Consider the following 21,943-nt stretch of genomic DNA (forward strand, 5'->3'; position numbering starts at 1 on the left):
GAGAAACTTAAGACTAGATAAAATTAAATGTATTCCAAAGTATAATGAGTCCGACTAAAAAGTAATAATCATACGTGTAAAGAGATAAAAGGGTAGGGATTACTCCCAGCTCAAAGGAGTAGCACTGCTCTTACTGTCAAACATTAGTTAGCCTAAAAGCTATTGAAGAAATAATCTTTTTCTATTATATTTTGTTTGAACAAAACATATTTCTATCAATATTCTTGTTATCAACAGTAAATTTAACGTAAACCTTTTAGCTTTAAATTTTAGTTTTCAGGTATTTGGTTTAGGTTTAAGTGAAGAAGAGAGGATTCGTCAACTTTTCTACTTTCAGTAGCAACAAAGTCGTCCAAGTGGATAGCTCCACTTACCTGTGTGGCATTATTAGTAAAATAAGGTGAATACAACGAAGATGTGCCAGTAGAATAGCCAGAGAACAAGGTGTTTTTCACAGTTGAAAAAGTTTGGAAGAATAGGATGATCAGTCTGCAACCCAAGACTAAAATACTTGAAGCTGTGGTAATAAGTATGGTCAAGCATGATTTTGAAACGTGTGCGCGTCGAAAAGCTAATGAAATATTTTTTCATGTTATTCATAGGAATTGTTAACGATTAGTTTTAGATAACCGTTTGACTGATCGTATGTCAAATGACAAGCTGTTTCAAAATTGTGACCCCATCCCACTTTTTAAGTCTGTAATGAAAAAAAGGTTAAAATGGCTAGGACATGTTTTACGAACAAACGATGAAAGATTGACAATGGCTGTACTTTTCAGTCATCCATCAGTGGCCAAACGAAAAGCCAAACATCAGTTGCCAAATGGGATTGGTCGTAAGTAACGATTTAAAGGAATTTTGAACTGGACGGCAAAGCCTAAAGAGTGAAGCTTTGAGTTGATTGGAGTAGAGGACAACCTCAGATAGCTGTGTGTCGCCTCAGTTGGCTTGGTGCTACAGTGAATTGGTAGGAGTTGTAGCAGTATTAGTTTTTACCATTTTGAGCAAAATAAATATTACGGACTTTTGATCAAATCCAAGGAGGTGTTATGACTGTGGGCAAAAAGAGTGAGGGAGAGGGCTGGTTACCCTCTAATCACTTTCGGCCCTTAATAAGACCACGGACGCTTCCACTCCCCTAAGCAAACGGTTCCCATCATAATCTTTAATAACCCTAGTTCCAGTCGAAGCAGGAGTGCGGGGGGGGGGGGGGAGATAAAGGTATAAAAGACACATAGATACTTACGTTTAAAACAATCCACTCGATTATTTAAAGTGGTTTAGAAGCAAACATACTTACTTGACAAAATAGAGTCTTTATCTTTAAGCAGCGCAGATAGTTTGTTCTGTACTTCCTGTAAATCTGCTTTCAAAGAATGCTCAACTTCTAATTTTTGACCCGAAGTAACCTCGTTTTTGAGCAAAGTCGCCTGTATTTGTTCTAAGGATTGTTGTGAGTCACTGAAGTTTTTCTCCAACTTTAATATTTCTTCTGCGCGTTTGAAACTGAAAGAGAGAAGACTAACAATTCTTACTTCATCACTTTTTTCAGGTTGTAAGTAAATCCACTATTTAAGTGGCAAACAAAAGAAAGAAAAACAGTGGAAATTCTTGTAACGAACGTAATCTGGTCATCTGTCAAAATCAGGCAAGGGCCCAAATAGTCTATTTATAATATAATATCTGACGTAGTGTAATTTCACGTAATATTATATCGGACTCCCTTTGTACAAAAATATTCCGAATTATCTGATACATAGCTGAATTACTCGCCCATGGAAAACTTAAGGACTTCAGTTTTCCATGGGCGAGTTTTCCAAAAACTGCAAAAGCGAAACTTGCGTTGGTCAAGTTTATATATATATATATATATATATATATATATATATATATATATATATATATTTTTTTTTTTTTTTTTTTTTTTTTTTTTTTTTTTTTTTATATATATATATATATATATATATATATATATATATATATATATATATATATTTATATATATATATATATATATATATATATATATATATATATATATATATATATATATATATATATATATATATATATATATATATATATATATATATATATATATATATATATATATATATATATATATATATATATATATATATATATATATATATATATATATATATATATATATATATATATATATATATATATATATATATATATATATACATATAAATATATATATATATTGTTACCTTTTTGAATAGTTACTTTACTGTTACTGTTTGATGGTGTGTTGGTGACCTCTTACTCCCTCCGATTATTACTGCAACTTTTATTTAGATTTATTCGTCAACGTCATCTGCATCTATATTCATCAATGCCATTTATATTGCTTCTTTTCATCGACATTTACATCTTACAGATTTAGGGTGCCTAAACAGGGACGTGTATATCTAAATACATTCGATTTTCGTTGGTTTCTTGTTCTTTTCTTTCTTTTTTGTTTAGCACTGAGGACGACTCGGTGGAGGTCCTTGTCGAAACATTTGCTTATTTCTTCTTGTTCATAGTTCGCCACCGGCTGACAAAATCCTCGTTTTTTTACCTTTTTTGATTTTATTTTTCTTTTTGTTATTTTCTTTCCTCTTTGAGTTTCATTTGACGTGTATATCTTTTGGGTAGCAGGCAGAAGAGGGGAAAGAACCTTCCGCAAGCGCAGTAGGTACCAGCAGGTTCTTAATCTGCCTTAAACTGCGAGGCATAGTTGACCAGGCCCTAATAGTTCCCATGTTCCGGGCTATTTTTACGGCTACTTTGAGGTCACACAATCCAACATTCATTGCATCTTTTTCCCGAGAAAGAGAGACTTCTTCATTTGATTTTTCTCACCCAACGGACTGGCCATTTTTCATGGACTATGATTTTGAATTATGGATCTTATTGATTGATTCAAATTGCGCAAAAATTGTGGTCTCTATACATGTGTCTGTCCAGCATTGAAGTTTCTGAAGCGGAAGATTGCAAAAGACGAAGATGCAGTTATTAAGATTGCTGCAAAGTTTTTCGTAAAAGATATAATAAAGCAGATACATAATGTTTGTAAAAATGCCTTGAACTTTGAGGCTCTTGAAAGACGCATGGGTTTACATCAAACCACAAAATTTTTGGCACATTTCCATGATTTATTGAGTTTTTTTTCGCACAAAAGAAGGAGTTGCCACTCTTTGTTATAGTTGATCTTTGGGACGTACCAGCTATCCCTAATGGATCATGTACTATTGTCGTATCTCGGTTAAACGAGTGTGTGAGGATGCTAAATTTTCTCGTAGAAACCTTGATACAGCCCCCGGACCCTGAAGTCTGGCCCACAGTGACAGGTTGAGTGCAAGCTTCTGTTCCTGTTGTGTTAAGAAATGTTCCGAGCAACTTGAATGTTCGAAACCCAGCTAATCAACGTGAGTTTGAGGAAAAGCTTGGTTGTGCCGGTAAAGTCCAACATACTGAGGCCAAACAGGACAGAATAATAGTGCATATGTCTGACAAACAATAAGCGGCTGCTGATGTTGCTGCAATACTGAATACACTAAATATTCGAGCAAAGGTAGTAAGTTACGAATGTACGGGCATTATCGGTAAAAACCATGACTATGACATTTCAAAACTTTCGTAGGCCAAACTTATTCCAACAAAACTAGCGCGGGAAAATTATGCCCTGGAAAACGTAAACCTTACGAAAACTTGTTCCAAAAAAACTTTCTGCCATAAATTTTTTCAGAAGCCTTAAATAGCACAGCAAAGACAGTTGGTGAACACGGAATCAAATAAGGAAATAAAGCTTTCCTGGACTTAGATTATGCTGATGATTTAAGCATCCTAGATGAAAGTGTTAGCAAAATGAATGAACTTTAAAAGGTTTTGTAAGTTCATGGTGCAAGAAAAAATTTGAAAATTAATGCTAAGAAGATTAAGTCGCTAAGTCTAGGAGTAAGTGAAGATGAAAAGGTGATAACGAAAAGGTGACGCTGGGTAACGAAAAGATCGATTAATGGGACAGCTTTACTAACCTAGGTAGTATTATTAGTGAAGGCAGTAGATGTTAGGAGTAGAATAGCCAAGGACCAGGGTCTTTGTTTCCAATTCCAAAAAAGCTTGGAAGAATAGGAAAATAATTCAGCTTACCAAAATTGGAAAATTAGAAGCTACAGTGATAATAGCGATCAGGTATGGTTCGGAAACATGGGCGCCCGAAAAACAGAGGAAAATTTACTAGATGTTTTCCAGAGAAATTGCCTACAGATTGTTTTGGGTACCCGACTGACTGACCGTATCTCAAACAGTAGGCTGTACGAAAAGTCTGGTTCAATCGCGCTTTCTAGGACTGTAATGAGAGAAAGATTGAGATGGTAAGGACACGTTCTTCGGATGAAGGATCACAGATTGTCAAAGCTTGTCCTTTTTGGCCAACGGTCTAGGGCTAAACAAAATCATATCGTCCCCGGCTGGGGTCGGAGCATATCGTAAGTAAAGATTTTAAAGGAAATACAAAATTTCCTGCAAGGATGTGAAGAGGGTGGCTTTGGATAGAATAGATGAAGAATGGAGCAATGTTAGAGCGTTGTCTTTAATCATGGAAGACTGGTTTTCACTTTACTAATTTTCACAAATCAAAAATCCTTAGCAGGTTGCTAAGCCTTTTTTTGCATAATAAGTAAATTTTGTCATACAGACGTGGGAATTTGTCAATCCATGATGAACACTGATCGTGTGCTAAGTATCGCGTGCACTGTGTACCAAGAAGATGTACCAAGATCTGGAACAAGCCTACCGAAATATTGATGAGTCGCTCTATGAGGTTTAAAACACTGCAGATCTCCTGAGGGAAATATCTTGCAACAAACAGTTTTGAACATAACTCTAGTTCGCGACTTGAAAGCTGAGTTCTTTCTGTAAAGAGAACTGAAAAATTGAAAATACAGAAAACTGCACTGCTTTCAAACAGTGCATCTAATCTTACTATCAATCTAATCATCTAATCTTATTAGTAATCTCGAAAAACGTTATTTTGTTACATGAAACGTCAGACTTTTTCAGCCCGCAATTGAAATACTACTGGTACTGAACACGTCATCTAAACATATAAGCATGAGGGAGTTGGATTTCTACTCCATCCAGAACGAGCCAAAGTATTCAAATATCGTTGTAAATTAACTAAAAGCAAAATGAAAATAAGATAGAAATAACAATTCAAAAATAAAACAACCAGAAATTACTATGAATGAATAAATGAAAGCCAAAACAAGTATAAATCAAAATAAATAATCTTTTAACTTCAACTAAGAAATGAATAATGAAGTTAAACTTAAAAAAAAATCGATGCCACCATAAATAAGAGGAGGGCTACTTTCCCCTTAAGCCTTGTAAAGGCTGGAACGTTGATTACGCTTTACTGAAAACAAAATATATATATAAAAAATCCTTATCATAATAACATTAAAAAATTGCTGAAAATTCCAGAATTAATATAATTATATTTGCATGATTAAACTACGCTCTTTCAAGACACATTCTTTTATAATCTACAAAAATCAAATGCTGAACAATACTGTCAATTCAAAATATTGCTTCAACAAACTAAAAGGATGACTTAAAATATTACCAACGTACATTTCAGAAATTTCATATTAACATCAATTTTCTATATGCCGGAGTGAAACAGAATAGAAAGAAATGGCCTTTTAAAAAAGTAAAATAAAATAAAAAGTCACAAAAATTTCTTATTCTAAAACATAACTTATTCTAAGAAGTCACTGCTTGAAAATTGTTTCATTTTACTGAGAACATCGTTATATAGAAAAATAAGTAAATAAGACAAAATATGTATACAAGTTTTCTCAGAAAGTTTGCAGGGGCGAGTTTTTATGGAGGATAGTTTTCTGGCTGTCGAGTTTTCCAGAATCCAATTTTTTTTAGGACAAGTTTTCTATGGGGGTAGGTTTCCAGGGGTAAGTTAGCCCAGGTTTAAGTTCAAGCATTAAAAAAGATTTAATAATTAAATGAAAATGCTCTCCTTCCACCGCACTACCCTTTGTTTCTCTAGTAGCACCAAAAAAAGCTATTACATGACATATTAGTTTGTTTTATATTCTATCTCTCACATATATGGTGTTCTGTCTCAAAAGACGGCGTATATTTTCTTTTTCCTTTTAATTTCCTTTGTTTCTCGTTGAAAGTCAAAAATATAAGCACTATATTTGTACCGTCTTCACTGTCTTTTTTCGAAAGGCTTTTTCTGTTTCCGTCTGTTTTCAGTTTTTTCAGTTCAGTTGTTTTCAGTCATTATCTGTCTCAGTTTGAAATGCAATTTTTGTTTGAAATGAAAAGACAGCGTTGAGTGTGAAATTATTTCCACCGTTAGAAAATGGTGAGCTATACAATACCTGAATCATCATAGGATGCAGCACGGGAATCATGCAATTCAAGGAAACGACGACGGGCAGAGACTTCAAAGCACCTTTCCTAGCGTATGTGCCTGTTCAAAGGACATTCATTCTTGATAGATTTTTAACAAGTAAAATTCAAAGTATTTTAGTATTGTGTGTACTAGTTGGGTCGAAACAGTATAAATACTGGTACATTTACTTTACAATAACAACTTAATAAGGGTAATAACGGAAGTAGTACACTTAGTTGATGAATGTTTGTTGTGTCTTCCAAATGGAAAAACGTTTCTTTAATTTGACCAAAACTGAAAACAATTTTTCCCAGCCTTTTGAACTCTCTTTTTGGTTTTCCATTACATATTCAGAATTAATAAGTATCTATTTTCACCAAAAACCTGCTTATAACCATAAAGCACCGTAAAAAAGCAAGATATCTTAGGTAATTGATCGAAAAAACTAAAATTTCAAGTACTCTTTCCGCCCGTTATAAAATCTAAAACGGGCGGAAAGAAAAACAACAATACCTGTCTTGAGCTATCTCATTCTGTAGTATATTTAAGCTATTTTGCAGTGAAGTGATTGCCATTTTATCATCAGATGTACTACGTGCAATTTCACTTTGCAACTTCATTATTTCGGCTTTTGCTTCTTCTAGCTCAGCCACAGCCTTCTGCATGAGAGTTTCTAAAGCCTGTTGCTTGCTTGTTTGTGAAGAGAGCTCCTGGCGAAGATGACGTACTTCTCTCATGAGTGTTGACATTACTTCTTCTTTATCATGGTTTAAGTGATGATGAGGGAAGGACATCTGACTTCCAGAACTTGGACAAAGTTGATCCTGATTAAAGGAAAATCAAATAAGAAAATGGCGCACAGATAACAAAGCATTTACCGCATTGAGAGCGTATGCAGGATTCCATCCCTAGGGAGGGGAAGGGATAAGCTAACAAAAGTGAAAAAAGTATGTGAACATTATAAGGAAAACAGAAATTACGAAATCTGGATATTTCTGATAAGAGGGATTGAAGAACCTTCCGTATTCGTACCTGTTTTTTTCTCCCCCTTGTTTTTTAAAGAATCCACTCAGAATCAAACAAGGCGACAAGTCTCTAACTTCTTTTACCTTCTATTATATGCCATTTACAGGGTGCTCGGGATCTGGTGTAGTTTGATACAGCATGAGTGGCTATAGTCACGGTTTTCAAGAACAAGTGAGACAGCGAGAATACATTAAATTGTAAGAGACCATAACTAATATGACAGAAGGTAATGCAACAACTTTAGCCAATTTCAGACACAATTCCACTTTTCACGTTAAAGCACCTGCTAATTTACAGACATACTTAAACTAAGAAGAAGACAAAAATATTTTTCGTTATTATTATTGTGAAGAACGTGGTCTTTGCATGGAGTTAGCGCAAATAATCAGAGAACCTTAGGGATGAGGTTAGAAGGAGAAAGGAATTTAGAAAAAGTAGGGTAGAAATGAGCATCAAATCCCCCTTGATTCTTGAAATATTTTTATTTTTACTAGGTCTGTAACATTGATGCTAGGGGGGTGATATCGCCTGTTATTATAGACAATTTGTTTCTATGTAAACAAAAACCAGTCGTATTCAAATGATACCGATACACCCGTGGAAAGTTGGGGTGGGGGGGATCACGAGTGCCATCAGGACCTTTCTTGGGGAGAGAAGTTAAGAACTACCGTGCACTTTGTTTTCACAGGGATTAAAATGGTAATATTTTCTCATTCTCTTATTTAAATGCATAAATTACAGCCTTCTTATCTATCATGGGGCATTAACCCGCAACTGGAACCCTTTGTGAACACTCCTGTATAAAAAAAAAGAATTGTTCAACTAATTCACGTTTAAAACTGTGGAGCTGAAGCCCCGGTAATTAGTTTTTCAAACTTCGGAGCACCTCCCTCATCCAAATTGATTGAAATTTGATTATAACTGTTACTTCAGTTAATCGATGGTTTGTTTCTAATAATTTAGTACCAAATTTTACAAAAACTGAATTTATGGTTTTCGGTCGTTCACAACATGCCAATCGAGAAATTCCTCGTCAAGAGCTTCAAGTTAGTGAGCATAAAATCCGTAGGGCCCTATCATATCGTCATTTAGAACTTTTTCTTGGTCCCCTTTCGCATATCCAAAATCATTAATTGGTTAAATCATTGACATTTCAGGTCACAAGAACAATCTACAAAGGTCACAACTTTAAGAAAGAATTTGTACTTTTCCCAGGATTGTTTTATCGAACCTATGGTTTCGCCATGACATCAAGAAGAGTATGTGGTTAGAAAACAAGCGACAATGAGAATCCATATATCGAAGCTTGCCACGTGCCGAGTGGCTTGCCACGTGCCGAGTGGCTTGCCACTTGCCTAACCTCGAATATCTGCTCTTACTGAACAGATTTTGGAACAAATCAACCGAGTAGTTGAGCTTGAGGAAGATATTATGAATTATGTATTATGTAATTATGTATTAAGAATTATTATGTATTAGGATACTTTACTTTTCTTTGAAAAACTTATTTTGTGGAAAAAGTTTTTTTTAATTAATTAAGAAAAAATCGAGCAATTTTCTGATTAAATTTCACCATCATTTAAAGTCAAGTATTTTAAGGTTATTGGGCAGGGGTATCAAGTATTTTCAATAGTTTTCGTTTAAGATACCAATTTATTCCAACTAGTTTGACGAAACTACTGCTTAAAGTAGATTCATGCGTATATGGCTGTTTAAAAGGGTTCAAAATTTTGCTTTGACCAAACAAGCTTTGGGTAAAGGCACAGAAGAATTTCTGATTCGTTTTGTTTAAGCTTCCGTTTGAATTTTTAAGTTTAAGCTTCCGCTACCGTGGTATTAGTATATAAGAGAGATATGTATTTTTTCTCAAAACAGCTCCATATCTTTTCGGGAAAATTTGTATCCTCGGATATTCGGGCCTATATAGTGATCTATATAGATCAGAAGTTGAAGAAAATTTGTTAAGAGCGTCAATTTGGGAAGACAGATTCAGGTGAGTGACGTAATATTTATGAATATATTCGAAAAGCATACATACGTCATATTTGCCTCAGTAGTGGTTGTATCGTTTTTAGTGTCTATGATTAAGGCAAAATTATACAAGAAACTTTCTAATGAAAATACAAAACGGTACAATCCCATTTTATGGGCCTCTAAAAACTCAAGTTTGGTTGATGCTTATGAAATAAAATAAAAAAGGAGGAATATATAATAGTTTAGAAACAAATTTGGGCTATATATTTTCACATTAGGGGTGGGGGGGGGTAAAGCATTGCATATATTAAACACATAACCTAACCAAACCTATGTACCTTTTTCCCCATCTAAACTCCAAAAACCAGTTTAATATCGTGTACGCAATGTAAACCTTGCTATCATTGCCTGCTCTATAACAGTTAAGACGTGAAAAACGGGTTTTATCATCGCCTAAGCTACAGTGATTAAGCCGAGAGGCCCATAAAATGGGATTGTACCGAAAAATTATATGAATGACATCATATTTATGAGTAGATTTCAAGAAAATAAATTCCATCATTCCCCCCCCCCCAACCCCAGAAGTAAACATATAGTTTTGAAAAATGCGACAACAAGGAGTATAACGAATTAGAAACTATAGCGAAGAAGTTCCATTGCAACTGCCCCACCGTGCAACTGAATCCTTGTGTAACTGAACCCTCGTGCAACCAAACCCAATTTAACTGGACCCTCGTGCAACTTAAACCCCGTGCAACTGAACCCATCGGGCGACTTAACCCCTATAGCCTACTCAGTTTTTCAGTATTCTGCAAATGTGAAGTAATATCATGGGGTAAAACACAAGTTAGAATCTTTAAATATTCCACCCTGTGGGAATTTTTTTTTTTATATTTTAAAGTCATTAAATAAATGCCTTTCAAGATGATTCATAAAAAAGCTCTGTTATGTTGTCGACACTGATAGACTCCAAGATATGAATTTGAGAAAGAGTTCCCAGGAACAGGTAAATACTAAAATGAAGAGTTTAAAATTTGCCAATATAGAAGATGAATTGAATAATTTTAAGAAAATTGTTTGTGAAGTTGTTGATGGTGCCTTAGGGAAGAAAGTTATAAACGCAGATACGAATATTAATGAAAATAGTTTATGATTAATAGAGAGGAGGAGGGGCCTGTACAAGAATTATTTGGGTGATAGATGAAGATCATATGAAAATAAGAGGAATGTAAAGAAAGTGAAGAAAGCGCTAAAATTTGAATTAAGGGGGGGCGAAGAGGAGGCCATGGATGAAACTGCCAAAGATGTGGAAGATAAAGCCAGACAATTTAAGCCTACATAATTAAACCATCCCGAGAAAGGGGTAAGTTATCTTTAGCAGGCCTATATATCTTTGGCTCAACGGTACTATACGGCTCACTTTCATTTTTCATTTCACTTGATGTTTCACTGATGTCATTTTCACTTGATTTGGGAAGATTGGCTAAGCTTTGCCCCCCCCCCCAAGGCGTTTTACGAAATTATGCGACTCCCCCCTTTCAATACCATAAATCCAATATGTAAACAATGAAAAAATTGTATGAACAACAGCCCTTATTCAAGGGTTATGCGGAGTCTCGTCATCCCCAGAGGCATAGTTACTAAACTTTTCAGCTATGTAAAACAGAATGGCTATATTGAAATTTTGATTGGGTGCCTTTGGGGGGAGGGCGAAGAAAGGGGCAGTGGGAGGAGCCTGGTGCCCTATAATTACTATGGTTTAGTTTCCCCAAATGACTGCCATAAAACTCTCAATTGGTGGACAAATAAGATAAGTTCAAGCTGCACGGTAATTGGAACTTACTAGCGATGCAAAACTAAACTTGTTCCTGGCTCCCTGTCTAAGTCTTAACTACTTAAGAAACACGACAAAAAAAAAGTAGTAAGTACATGGAATAGAACTGTATCAGATGCCTATAAGTACGAGCCATTAGGCTTCAATGATTTATGATTATTAATTTAAAAAGCTTTTCCCACAAAATAAGTTTTTAAAAGAAAAGTAAAGAACTCCATTATACCAAAAATGAACAAAAATAATTTACCAAGGATGAAACTATCACAAATCACCATCAATAAATAAATGAAACTCAAATCGAACAGAAATTGCAATGAATAACCGATTCAAAATAAAAAAAAAGAAGCAGAAATTAACAAGAGCATGGCTGAAAATCCCCATGCCTTCTCAAGACCAGAACATAATTTGCACTTAACTGAGAAAAAAAACTGAGTTACCGATTGTTAAAACATACGGTTTTTATGGAAAGTATGGTCGTATAAATACTGGAGGAGGCTCATTAGATTGGAGAGTTCTAGTTCATTATTGAAGAATCAACGGTAATCAGATGGCAGCCAGCCTCTCCCTCCTAACCGCCATTTTCCCCCAAATATTTGGATAAAAAATTTTTAATTGCCATTTTGTTCAAAATAACCCGAAGGTCAAATAACCCCGTCACCGGGGTTAACAGCCCCACCAACAGCTCCCAGGGCAAGGGATGTAAGTTAATCTAGTTGCTCATTGCTAACACGTAAGGTTTTAATTGAAAAGGTTTTTTTTTATCAACTTTGGAGGGGGCTCATTCGATTGGAATTCAAAAGTTCCAGTGCCACTCTTAAGAGTCAAAAGTGATAGGAGGGCTTCCACCTAAACGCCCTTTTTCGCCAAATATGAATGATATTGACAGGAATTTATATTATGACTTTAAAAACGAACAATTCGAAAAAGATCGAACATGTAAAGATTCTAACTTATGTTTTAGGGTTGTATAGACTACACGAGGTTCAGTTGCATGAGTGTTTAGTTAGATGGGGTTGAGTTACACGGGGGCTCAGTTGCGCGAGGGTTCAGGTTTAGTTACGGGGGTTTAGTTACAGGGGTTCAGTTACACGCACACCCGAAATTTTGAAAATGTAATTTTGTTCAAAATGATCAAACGGTCTAGTAACTATGCCTCAGGGGCTGCTATACCCCTCACCCATAGCCTCGGCACAAGGATCGTAAATTATGCAATTTGCCCATTCTTTACATTTAGGATTTATCTTTAGGAAAAGGAGGGAATATTTCATTGTGAGTGTGCTCGAAAAGGCTAAGGATATTGAGGTGAAATTTCGGGGAATGTCGGGGGCTATGTTAAACTAAATCAAAAGACATTATGGGCATCTGGTTTAAAAAAAAAGCTTATCTGCCATATCTTAAGAATGGTTGGGTGTATAAGGTTTAAACTTTCAAAGCATGTATAGGGGGATGTTGCAACTGCGACTACAGCTACTTGTGACTACTTTCAGGGAATGTTCAGGGGGATGTTGAACAAAATCCAAACACACTCTGTGCATGCTAATAGTAAAAAGGGCGCATTAGCTATGTCTTAGAAACAGCTGAGGGTATTAAGTTTAAACTTTCATGGCACGTTGAACAGTGACTGAAGGGCAAAGGACCTCCCTTCTCCTATTTAGAACCCCCCCCCAATACTGATCAAAATTATGAAATAGCCATTTATTTCAAAATAGATAAAAGTTCTAAAAGCTATGCCTCTTGGAATATTTTGCCCCCCACTGCTTCTGGACAAAGGGTTGTAAATCATGCAATGTTTCAACTGTTTACACGCAGGATATATCATTGGGAAAGAGGGGGAATGTTTGATCCTGAGTGTGGCAGAAAAAGGTATGGGTATTAAGGTTAAACTTCAGGGAATACTGAAGGGAGATGTTTAACTGTATCAAAAGACGCTATATAAGGTATACAAAAAGGTAAAAGAAGCGGATCTAGACTCTAAAGTTCAAACCGGCGGTGCTGATCTTTGTTTCACAGCCCTTCAGCCAGGAAGTTTAATGTGGGGTTAGCCGTCCTGATTTCGCACACCCTTCCTGATTGCTTTCCCCATATTTTTCTAGGTGTTCATTCAGGGATTTATCACTTGGGCCTACAGGCAGGTGCGACTACAGTAGAGAGGGGGGTTCTACTCCCACGGGGACTCCTTATATGGGCATAGAATACTGACGGGACTCCAAATAAGGGCATAGCCTCCCTAGTGAGAATGATTGCGTAATCGGTCAATGACCTCTTTTTCCAAGGTCGATTTATTTGATGTTTCTATGTGTAATAACTCCGGAACGAAGGTTGCACATGCGCATTGAATTCTAACGGGAACAATGTTATTGATCTAGGACTCGAGGGGGAAGTGAATTTCCGAGAACTTGATTGCGTAATCGATCGCGAATGTCATGGTGTCCAGAAATAGTATTTGTTGTTGTTGCTCTCGCCAATGTTATGAGTTTCCCGGAAACAGTTAGATCACGTGTTTCCTTCTCAGCCAATCAGCGAGTTGGATACATCCTCCTTCTCAGCCAATCAGAGGGCTGGTCACATATAGTTTCCCCGTTACATAACAATTCGCCCTTGAGATTTCGTATATAACGGACATGCAATGTGATTAAATTATCAGAAAGTATTTTGACATAGTTGATATAACAATGGATAATATTGATGAATTAGAAGCCTTGGCAACTACAATTTACCATGTAAGTTCCGTTTTATTTTCAAAATTATTTTCCTTGGACAACCTCCAGTATGTTCAGCTAAAACGTAAATATATTCCTTTACCCCAAACCCCCACTCCCCCCCCCCCCACATACAATACAAACATCATTATACTCACTAGGAAAACGTAAATATATTCTTTTTACCCTCGAAACCTACCCCCCCCACCCCTCACTGTTTTACAACCAAATTCTCGCAAATGGAAATAATAATCTTTTCGTTAAATTATAGCCTTTCTCTATTGTGATTTAAAGTGTATACTGACTTCCGTCACTGTTGTTATTAGCTCGCTCTGGTTTTGACACAAGACTCCAATGTGAGGCCTATAATTAGCTGTCACCCTTTTTTCCGGTTTACAAACGCGATCAAAGGAACTATTCTTCTGTCAAATTAAAACACTAATTAAGCAAGCAGGGCTAGAAAAGTCTTTGGGAGTTGCATGAAGCTAATATTATGTATAAATTGAATAGCATTTTAACCTATGTTTGCGAAATATAGGCCTACAGGTCGATGGGTTAACGATCTAATTTAAAGCCTATAGACTGGAATATTTAAATGGTAAAAATAGAAACAATGATTCCTATCCTATGGCTATAGACTACTGATTGTTTAATAAAACGTTTGATTTCTAAGCCTAATATATTTCTCGCGAAATTTTTACTTTTTGCTTTACTGAAAAGAGATAAACTAAACAAAATTATATGGATGAGGGTACTAACTTTCTTTCTGTAAAAAAGGGGCAAATTATTTTGATACTAATTTTTTCTCTTCTTTTTAAGGCAAATTATGAAGAATGCGTGCCCCCTCCTTCCAAGAAAGCCAGAGATGACGAGGCAGCCACCATACAGTCCGGTCAAAAACCGAAAAGAGAATGGGCGGCTTCTTATAATATGGTGAACCCTGCCGGCTCATCTATGCAAGATCGTGAAATAGCCGGCCCAGTCGCGCAAGAACAGCGAAGCCGCCCCGTCCACCCTCCAACACGCACTACCTGGTCCTTCGGGTGCCCAAGCCCAGAGGGGTTATGCAAATGTATGCATTTTTTCCTACCTTTCTATTTCTTCCAATTTTTAGTCCTTTTCAATCCCAATATAAACTTATCTCAGCGGGATATTAACCCCTCACCCCCCCCCAACCATTGTTTTAAATTTATCTCCCTCGGAGATATCTAAATGTATTTTTTTTTGCAAAGAAACCACTCTTTTCTAATCTTTGCTATCGCTTCGATATTTCATAAGTGAATATTTTTAGGTAATTTCTATTAATAATCACTGCCTTTGAAACTCAAAATGCTATTTTTTCTAATCTTTGCTATTTTCTATGCATTCACCCCTATCTCTTCGCTGCTATCTCATAAGCGAGTTTCGTAACCTTGTATTGGTCAGAGAGCCTTTTAAATAGATTATTGTAAAATTAATTATAAAAATTTTTACATCCAAGGTGGTGTCAGGGGGGGAGGGGGCAATACAGTGCTTCTAAAATCTTATTTGTAATTAAATTATTTACTTGGGTATGGCTATACATTAAATTCTACAGCCATCGGAGAAAAATGAAAACAAACAATGCAGGGCTAGAAAAGTCTTTGGGAGTTGCATGAAGCTAATATTATGTATAAATTGAATAGCATTTTAACCTATGTTTGCAAAATATAGGCCTACAGGTCGATGGGTTAGCGATCTAATTTAAAGCCTATAGACTGGAATATCTAAATGGTAAAAATAGAAACAATGATTCCTATCCCATGGCTATAGACTACTGATTGTCTAATAAAAACATTTGATTTCTGAGCTAGATATATTTCTCGCAAAATTTTTACTTTTTGCTTTCTTAGTGATAAACTAAACAAAATTATGGTTAATAACTTCCTTTCTGTAAAAAAGGGGCAAATTATTTTGATACTAATTTTTTCTCTTCTTTTTAAGGCAAATTATGAAGAATGCGTGCCCCCTCCTTCCAAGAAAGCCAGAGATGACGAGGCAGCCACCATACAGTCCGGTCAAAAACCGAAAAGAGAATGGGCGGCTTCTTATAATATGGTGAACCCTGCCGGCTCATCTATGCAAGATCGTGAAATAGCCAGCCCAGTCGCGCAAGAACATAGCGACGCCGCCCCGTCCACCCTCCAACACACACTACCTGGCCCTTCGGGTGCCCAAGCCCAGAGGGGTTATGCAAATGTATGCATTTTTTCCTACCTTTCTATTTCTTCCAATTTTTAGTCCTTTTCAATCCCAATATAAACTTATCTCAGCGGGATATTAACCCCATATTACATATCTAAATGTAATTTTTACAATGAAACCACTCTTTTCTCTGCTCCCCACCTCCCTCGGAGATATCTAAATGTAATTTTTTTGCAAAGAAACCGCTCTTTTCTAATCTTTGCTATCGCTTCGATATTTCATAAGCGAATATTTTTAGGTAATTTCTATTAATAATCACCGCCTTTGAAACTCAAAATGCTATTTTTTCTAATCTTTGCTATTTTCTATGCATTCCCCCTATCTCTTCGCCGCTATCTCATAAGCGAATATTTTTAGGTACCTTTGAAACTCCGTGAATGCTATTCTTCACATAGTTTTAAGAGAGATTATTCCTTTTATCTATTGTACATATTGACGTTCTAATTTGCACTGAAAATAGCTTACAAAGCCTTGCCAATATTTTAGTGATGGGGAAACATTGTTGACGATATACTGAGTTAACGGTTTACAGCATCTAAGTATACTGTTTCCTTGTCTGAAGTTCAGTCTTGGAAATCGAAACACTGGCGCGGTGGCTTACAATAATTGTGAGCTAATGAGGAGCCCACCGAACCTGTAGAACGGACTTAGAGAGAAACTTGGTCTTATGCCGTCTAACAATACGGTTTTTGGAGAACATTATATAAATGGCCAGGGAGCCGCGGAGCCGATGGGCCCGGGTAGCGCTGTGGGGCACGGTTAGGGACGCGCCGGGGGAAGCGCCACGGGTCAGGGAAGCGCCACGGGCTCGAGAAGCATCGCGGGAAGCGATGCGGGCCCCAAGAAGCTCCACAGGGATGCGCTGTGGCTCCGAAAAGCGCCACGGGTCAGGGAAGCGCCACAGGGGTGCAATGTGGGAAAGTGCCGCGAAAAACAAAAAAAAAATTTTAACACTTTTAAAATAAACGAACAAATTGTTTCCGTCCATGTCATATATTAGTTTATCTTAAGTTGAATTAACCAAATTTTATTAAGCAATATTAATCCAAATTTTAAAAACTTTAGGGGTGATTTGAACACTTTGAAAATAAGTTATTTTTCATTTATAGGTTGTCCCATTGGTTCCATACTCCCCATCTCCCCCCTGCTCGTCAGTTGGGGAAGAAGAGGAAGCACATGTGGAGCTCCCCAACAATTCACTATGGGATGATTTACATCAAATTGCAGATAATATTGACGAGTTTATAGGTGATTTTTTAATTGTTTATTATAGCGCTGTTGAGCTGGGGGACTTACCTTTGCTGAGTCAAAACACATTGCAAATTTTAGACTTTTTTACCTGGGATTTAACTGGTAACCCTCCAGCCTCCGATACCCTAACGACTCCACTTCTAACAACTTACGTGGATCATTCGCCAGTTTTTTTTCAACACCTTGGGGTAGGGGTTATTCTACCACCGGGGGATGTGGGTACAACTCTCCCAGACTTTCAGCGGTCCAACAGAATTTTGAATCTTATAGTTGTTTTCGCTGCAATGTTTGGGGACCCTTTTAATACACTAATGGAGGGAAAATTTGTTTATGACCCTATAGAGATTGTGCATGCATATGTAGATAAAATTCGTGCACTTCTGGAGAACCAGATTCAGTTGTGGGGAGGTAGGGATTCAATTAGGGTTTCCATTGTTTCAAAGGTTTTTTATTTAAATGAGAGAAAAAGCGAAGTTTACTATCATTATGTACATTCCGAGATGCGTTTGGTTTATCCAAATTTAGAAAATTTTGATGGAGCTTTCATAGATTGGATGAATCAAATTATAACGCATCTTGAGAACTATAATGAAAACGGAAGTGGCTCACTAGCTTTATTTATTGAAACTGTAAGCGTAAACATTTGCAAAATAAAGAAAGATTTTATTTTAAGAGGGGAACATGAGGATGAGGGTATAGTTTTAAATTATAATCCAGATCTAGTAGGTTGTCATGGGGTCCAGAAGATTTGTTTTGAAACAGGTCAAAAATGTTTCCGGTATACTTTCCTCATATCAGCATTTCAGCCTCTAGCAGATGACGCTACCAAGACGAATTTAGATCACTGGGCTATACATGGGAAGGAAGGGTCCGTTTTCCCAGTAGTAGATTTTTAATGTTTCGAAGGGAAATACCCAGTAAAGCTTCGATCCATTGACATGTTTGAAAGGGCTAATGCTCACTTAAATATTGGCGTTACTGTGGTACAATACGAAACTGAATTTGAAGATGGAACTCGTTCAAAAAAGAAGGTGGTGGTTGTCCCAGTTAGGGGCCCCTCAGTTTGGGGGTTGAAACACTGTGTGTGGGTATTATGTTCGCCTCCTAGTCAACCGACTGCACTCGGGCATTTTAACCCTATAACTGACATCAGTCGTGTGCTGGGGGGTGGTAGGCATAGGGGGGAACGTTTCTACTGTCCAACATGTTTCTCACAATTCCGTAGTGATATAAAACTACGGGATCACATGAAGCATTGTAGACGGCATGGCTATCAGACAGTGGAAACGGTTTCAAGGGATAGGGCTATTTTACGTTTCCAAAATTTCCAAAACACCCTTCTCCAGTGCGAAAAAATATCTTTGGACTGTGAAGCTAAGCTGGTGGAGATAAATAACCCACAATTTCCAATCCGAGTCAAGGAACATCGGGCTATTGCAGTGTCCTACGCCCACGCACAAAGAGACAATTCTAACACCATGCGGTTGTTAGAAATAGTTGAAACATTGGATGAGCGGGAGTGCATGCTCAAGGCATTGACTAAACTGATTGGCACGGCTAATGGTGCTATTTCTCGTTTGAGAAATGGGAGTGGCTCAGTAGTTCTTTTTGTTGAAAATTTAAGCGTAAATATATGTAAATTTAAGAAAGATTTTATTTTAAGAGGAGGATATAAGGATGAGGGTATAGTTTTAAAATATAATCCAGATCTAGTAGGTTGCCGTGGGGTCCAGAAGATCTGTTTTGAAACAGATCAAAAGTGTTTCAGATATGCTTTCCTCATATCAGCCTTTCAGCCTCTAGCAGATGACGCTACCAAGACGAATTTAGATCACTGGGCTGTACATGGGAAGGAAGGGTCCGATTTCCCAGTTGTAGATTTTTCTTGCTTAGAGGGGAAATACCCAGTAACGCTTCGATCTATTGATATTTTTGAAAGGGCTAATGCCCATTTAAATATCGGCGTTACTGGGGTACAATATGACACAGAATTTGAAGATGGAACTCGTTCTAAAAAGAAGGGGGTGGTCTTCCCCGTAAGGGGTCCCTCAGTTGATTTGGTTAAACACTGGGTTTGGTTGCTATACATACCACCTAGTCAACCGAACGCAGTCGGTCATTTGGACCCTATCACTGACATGAGTAGTGTTCTGGGGGGTGGTAAGCATAGGGGGAACGTTTCTACTGTCCAACATGCTTCTCACAATTCCGTAGTGATATGAAACTATGGTATCATATGAGGCATTGTAGACAGCACGGCTTCCAGACAGTGGAAACGGTTTCAGGGGATAGGGCATTCTACAATTCAAAAATTTCCAAAATACCCTTCTCCAGTGCGACAAAATATCTTTGGATTGTGAAGCTAAGCTGGTGGAGATGAACGACCCCCAATTTCCAAACCGAGTCAAAGAACACCAGGCCATTGCAGTGTCCTACGCCCGCGCGCAAAGAGACAATTCTAACACCGTGCGGTTGTTAGAAATAGTTGAAACATTGGATGAGCGGGAATGCATGGTCAAGGCACTGACTAAACTAATTGACACGGCTAATGGTGCTATTTCTCGTTTTAGAAATACCCATTATCCAATGGTGTTGTCTGCCGAGGATCGTCTCGAGATTAAAAAACAAAAAAATACTTTGGGTTTGTAAGGGGGAGTTTGTAGAGGGGGATAAGGGGACTAAAGGGAAAAGAGGGGAGAGGGGGAAAGTTAGAGATCATGACCATTTGTGGCAGGAAATATCCTTGAGAGGTAGTAAATTTAGAGGGGTTACTCATCAATCGTTTAATTTAAATGTTAGCCAACAGTTTTTTATCCCTGTTTTTATTCATAATTCCAATTATGACTTGAAATTTATTTTACCAGCACTGGCACGTATGCACAGGGAGGGAGGGGGAGTAGATTGTCCATGGGTAAATATTTCATTTATCTACAAGTTTATTCCCAAATCGGCTGAGAAGTTGTTGCTTCTCGAGCTGAAATAGCTAGCTGTGTGTATTGAGCGTATGTGCTTGAATAAATTCAAGTTTAGATATTCCTTTAGTTTCGTACCCAAGGCTATTTTTCAAGTGATTCATTTGCAAAAAAGCGACAATTTTTATAGTTCTTACTTCCTCAAAAGGACCTCTAAAGACAGTGAAATGTATGATCTATTGACCTGCCAAGGTATATACGCATACGACTATTACTGTTCTGGCGCATGCTTAAGTGAGGAGAAACTACCTCCAATTGAAGCTTTTTACAATTCACTGACCAACAGTGAATGCACAGCCGAGGAGTACGAGTTTGCCAAGAAGGTGTGGTCCAAGGGGAGTTGTAAAAATGGGTGGGATTATTGTAGACTGTACTTGTCCAGTGACGTTTTAACTCTGTTGGATATAATCTGTAAGAACACGGACCAGATCTATTCAGAGTTCGGGTTAGATATAGGCTACTATTTTTCTACACCCAATTTAGTAATGGATTTAATTTTAAAAATTAGCAGGGAGGAAATAGGCCTAATCACCGACGTAGATCAGCACCTTTTTGTAGAGCGTTCAATGAGGGGAGGGTATGTATTTCATGGGGACCGCGTCTTGTCAACCGATCCGAGCGAACTAAGCAACACTGCAAAGTCAAATGCAGTGTTCTCGGACACAAGCTCGTTTTGCCCCTGGGCAATATCTAACTGCTCTTTTCCGTGTATCAAATATGAATGAATTCAGAATCCTTGCAATGTCCCCGACATTAACATCGTCAAGGACCACAGGCTACTCGGATCGTTCTTTGAAATTGACGGTCACATTCCACTGGTGCTTCAGGACTCAGTCAAAGAGTTTGTCTTTCCCTGTATCAATCGACCCGTGAGCAGGGACTCGCTGAGCCCCTACAATCGTTCATTGGTTGGGGATATGGGGATGCACTGGACTCCCTCTAAACAGAAACTGATTGCTGATTTGGACCCTAAAGAGAATATCGTTGTTCACCATGTGCTTTTGCACTGGATGGTGAGCAATGGCTTCAAGATCACCAAAATACACAGGGTCCTACAGTTCAATCAGCGACCCTACTTGAAAACGTTTATCGATACTTTTGTCGATAAACGCTCTAAGGCAAATTCCAAGGTAGAGAAGGAATTGTACAAGCTCATTCTAAATTCAGCGTTTGGCAAAATGTGTGAAAGCGTTCGTAATAGATCTCGCTGCGACGTCGTGACTGACCCTCTAGAGTGTGCACGAATTGTTGCCGACCCTAATTTTACATCATTCACGAGCATAGAGGCCGGCATGGTTCTGCTGCACAGGAAAAAGCGAAATGTGGTACTGAACAAGAATAATGCAGGAGGTAGTTCAGTCCTAGATATTTCAAAAAAGCTCATGTTGTCGTTCTTTTACAATGTGTGCAAGGTGCAATGGCCACGGGAGGGGGAGGTTCAAGTTTACTATGGGGATACAGATTCTCTGCTGTTAAAGGTAAATGGGACTGAAGATTTATTGGGTGATTTGCAAAATGGTGATTGCTG

The 21,943-nt window shown here is 37.4% G+C and overlaps 1 protein-coding gene across 2 annotated transcripts in view; it reads right to left on the reverse strand.

Moving 5' to 3' along the window:
* The window catches only part of LOC148941568 (uncharacterized), a 154,501-nt gene that overhangs the window by 88,282 nt on the left and 44,276 nt on the right, over positions 1 to 21,943 (reverse strand). For both annotated transcript variants that reach the window (XM_089104501.1, XM_089104500.1), the window contains exons 4-5: positions 6,950 to 7,260; positions 1,301 to 1,506 (exon numbers count right to left, since the gene is read on the reverse strand). In XM_089104501.1, coding sequence (XP_088960627.1) covers positions 1,301 to 1,506; positions 6,950 to 7,260 — 517 coding nt within the window. The remainder of the gene's footprint in view (positions 1 to 1,300; positions 1,507 to 6,949; positions 7,261 to 21,943) is intronic.

This window comes from Artemia sp. Qi Xiang Cuo, chromosome 18 (assembly GCF_049724085.1).
Source record: "Artemia sp. Qi Xiang Cuo chromosome 18, ASM4972408v1, whole genome shotgun sequence".
Taxonomy (NCBI): domain Eukaryota; kingdom Metazoa; phylum Arthropoda; class Branchiopoda; order Anostraca; family Artemiidae; genus Artemia; species Artemia sp. Qi Xiang Cuo.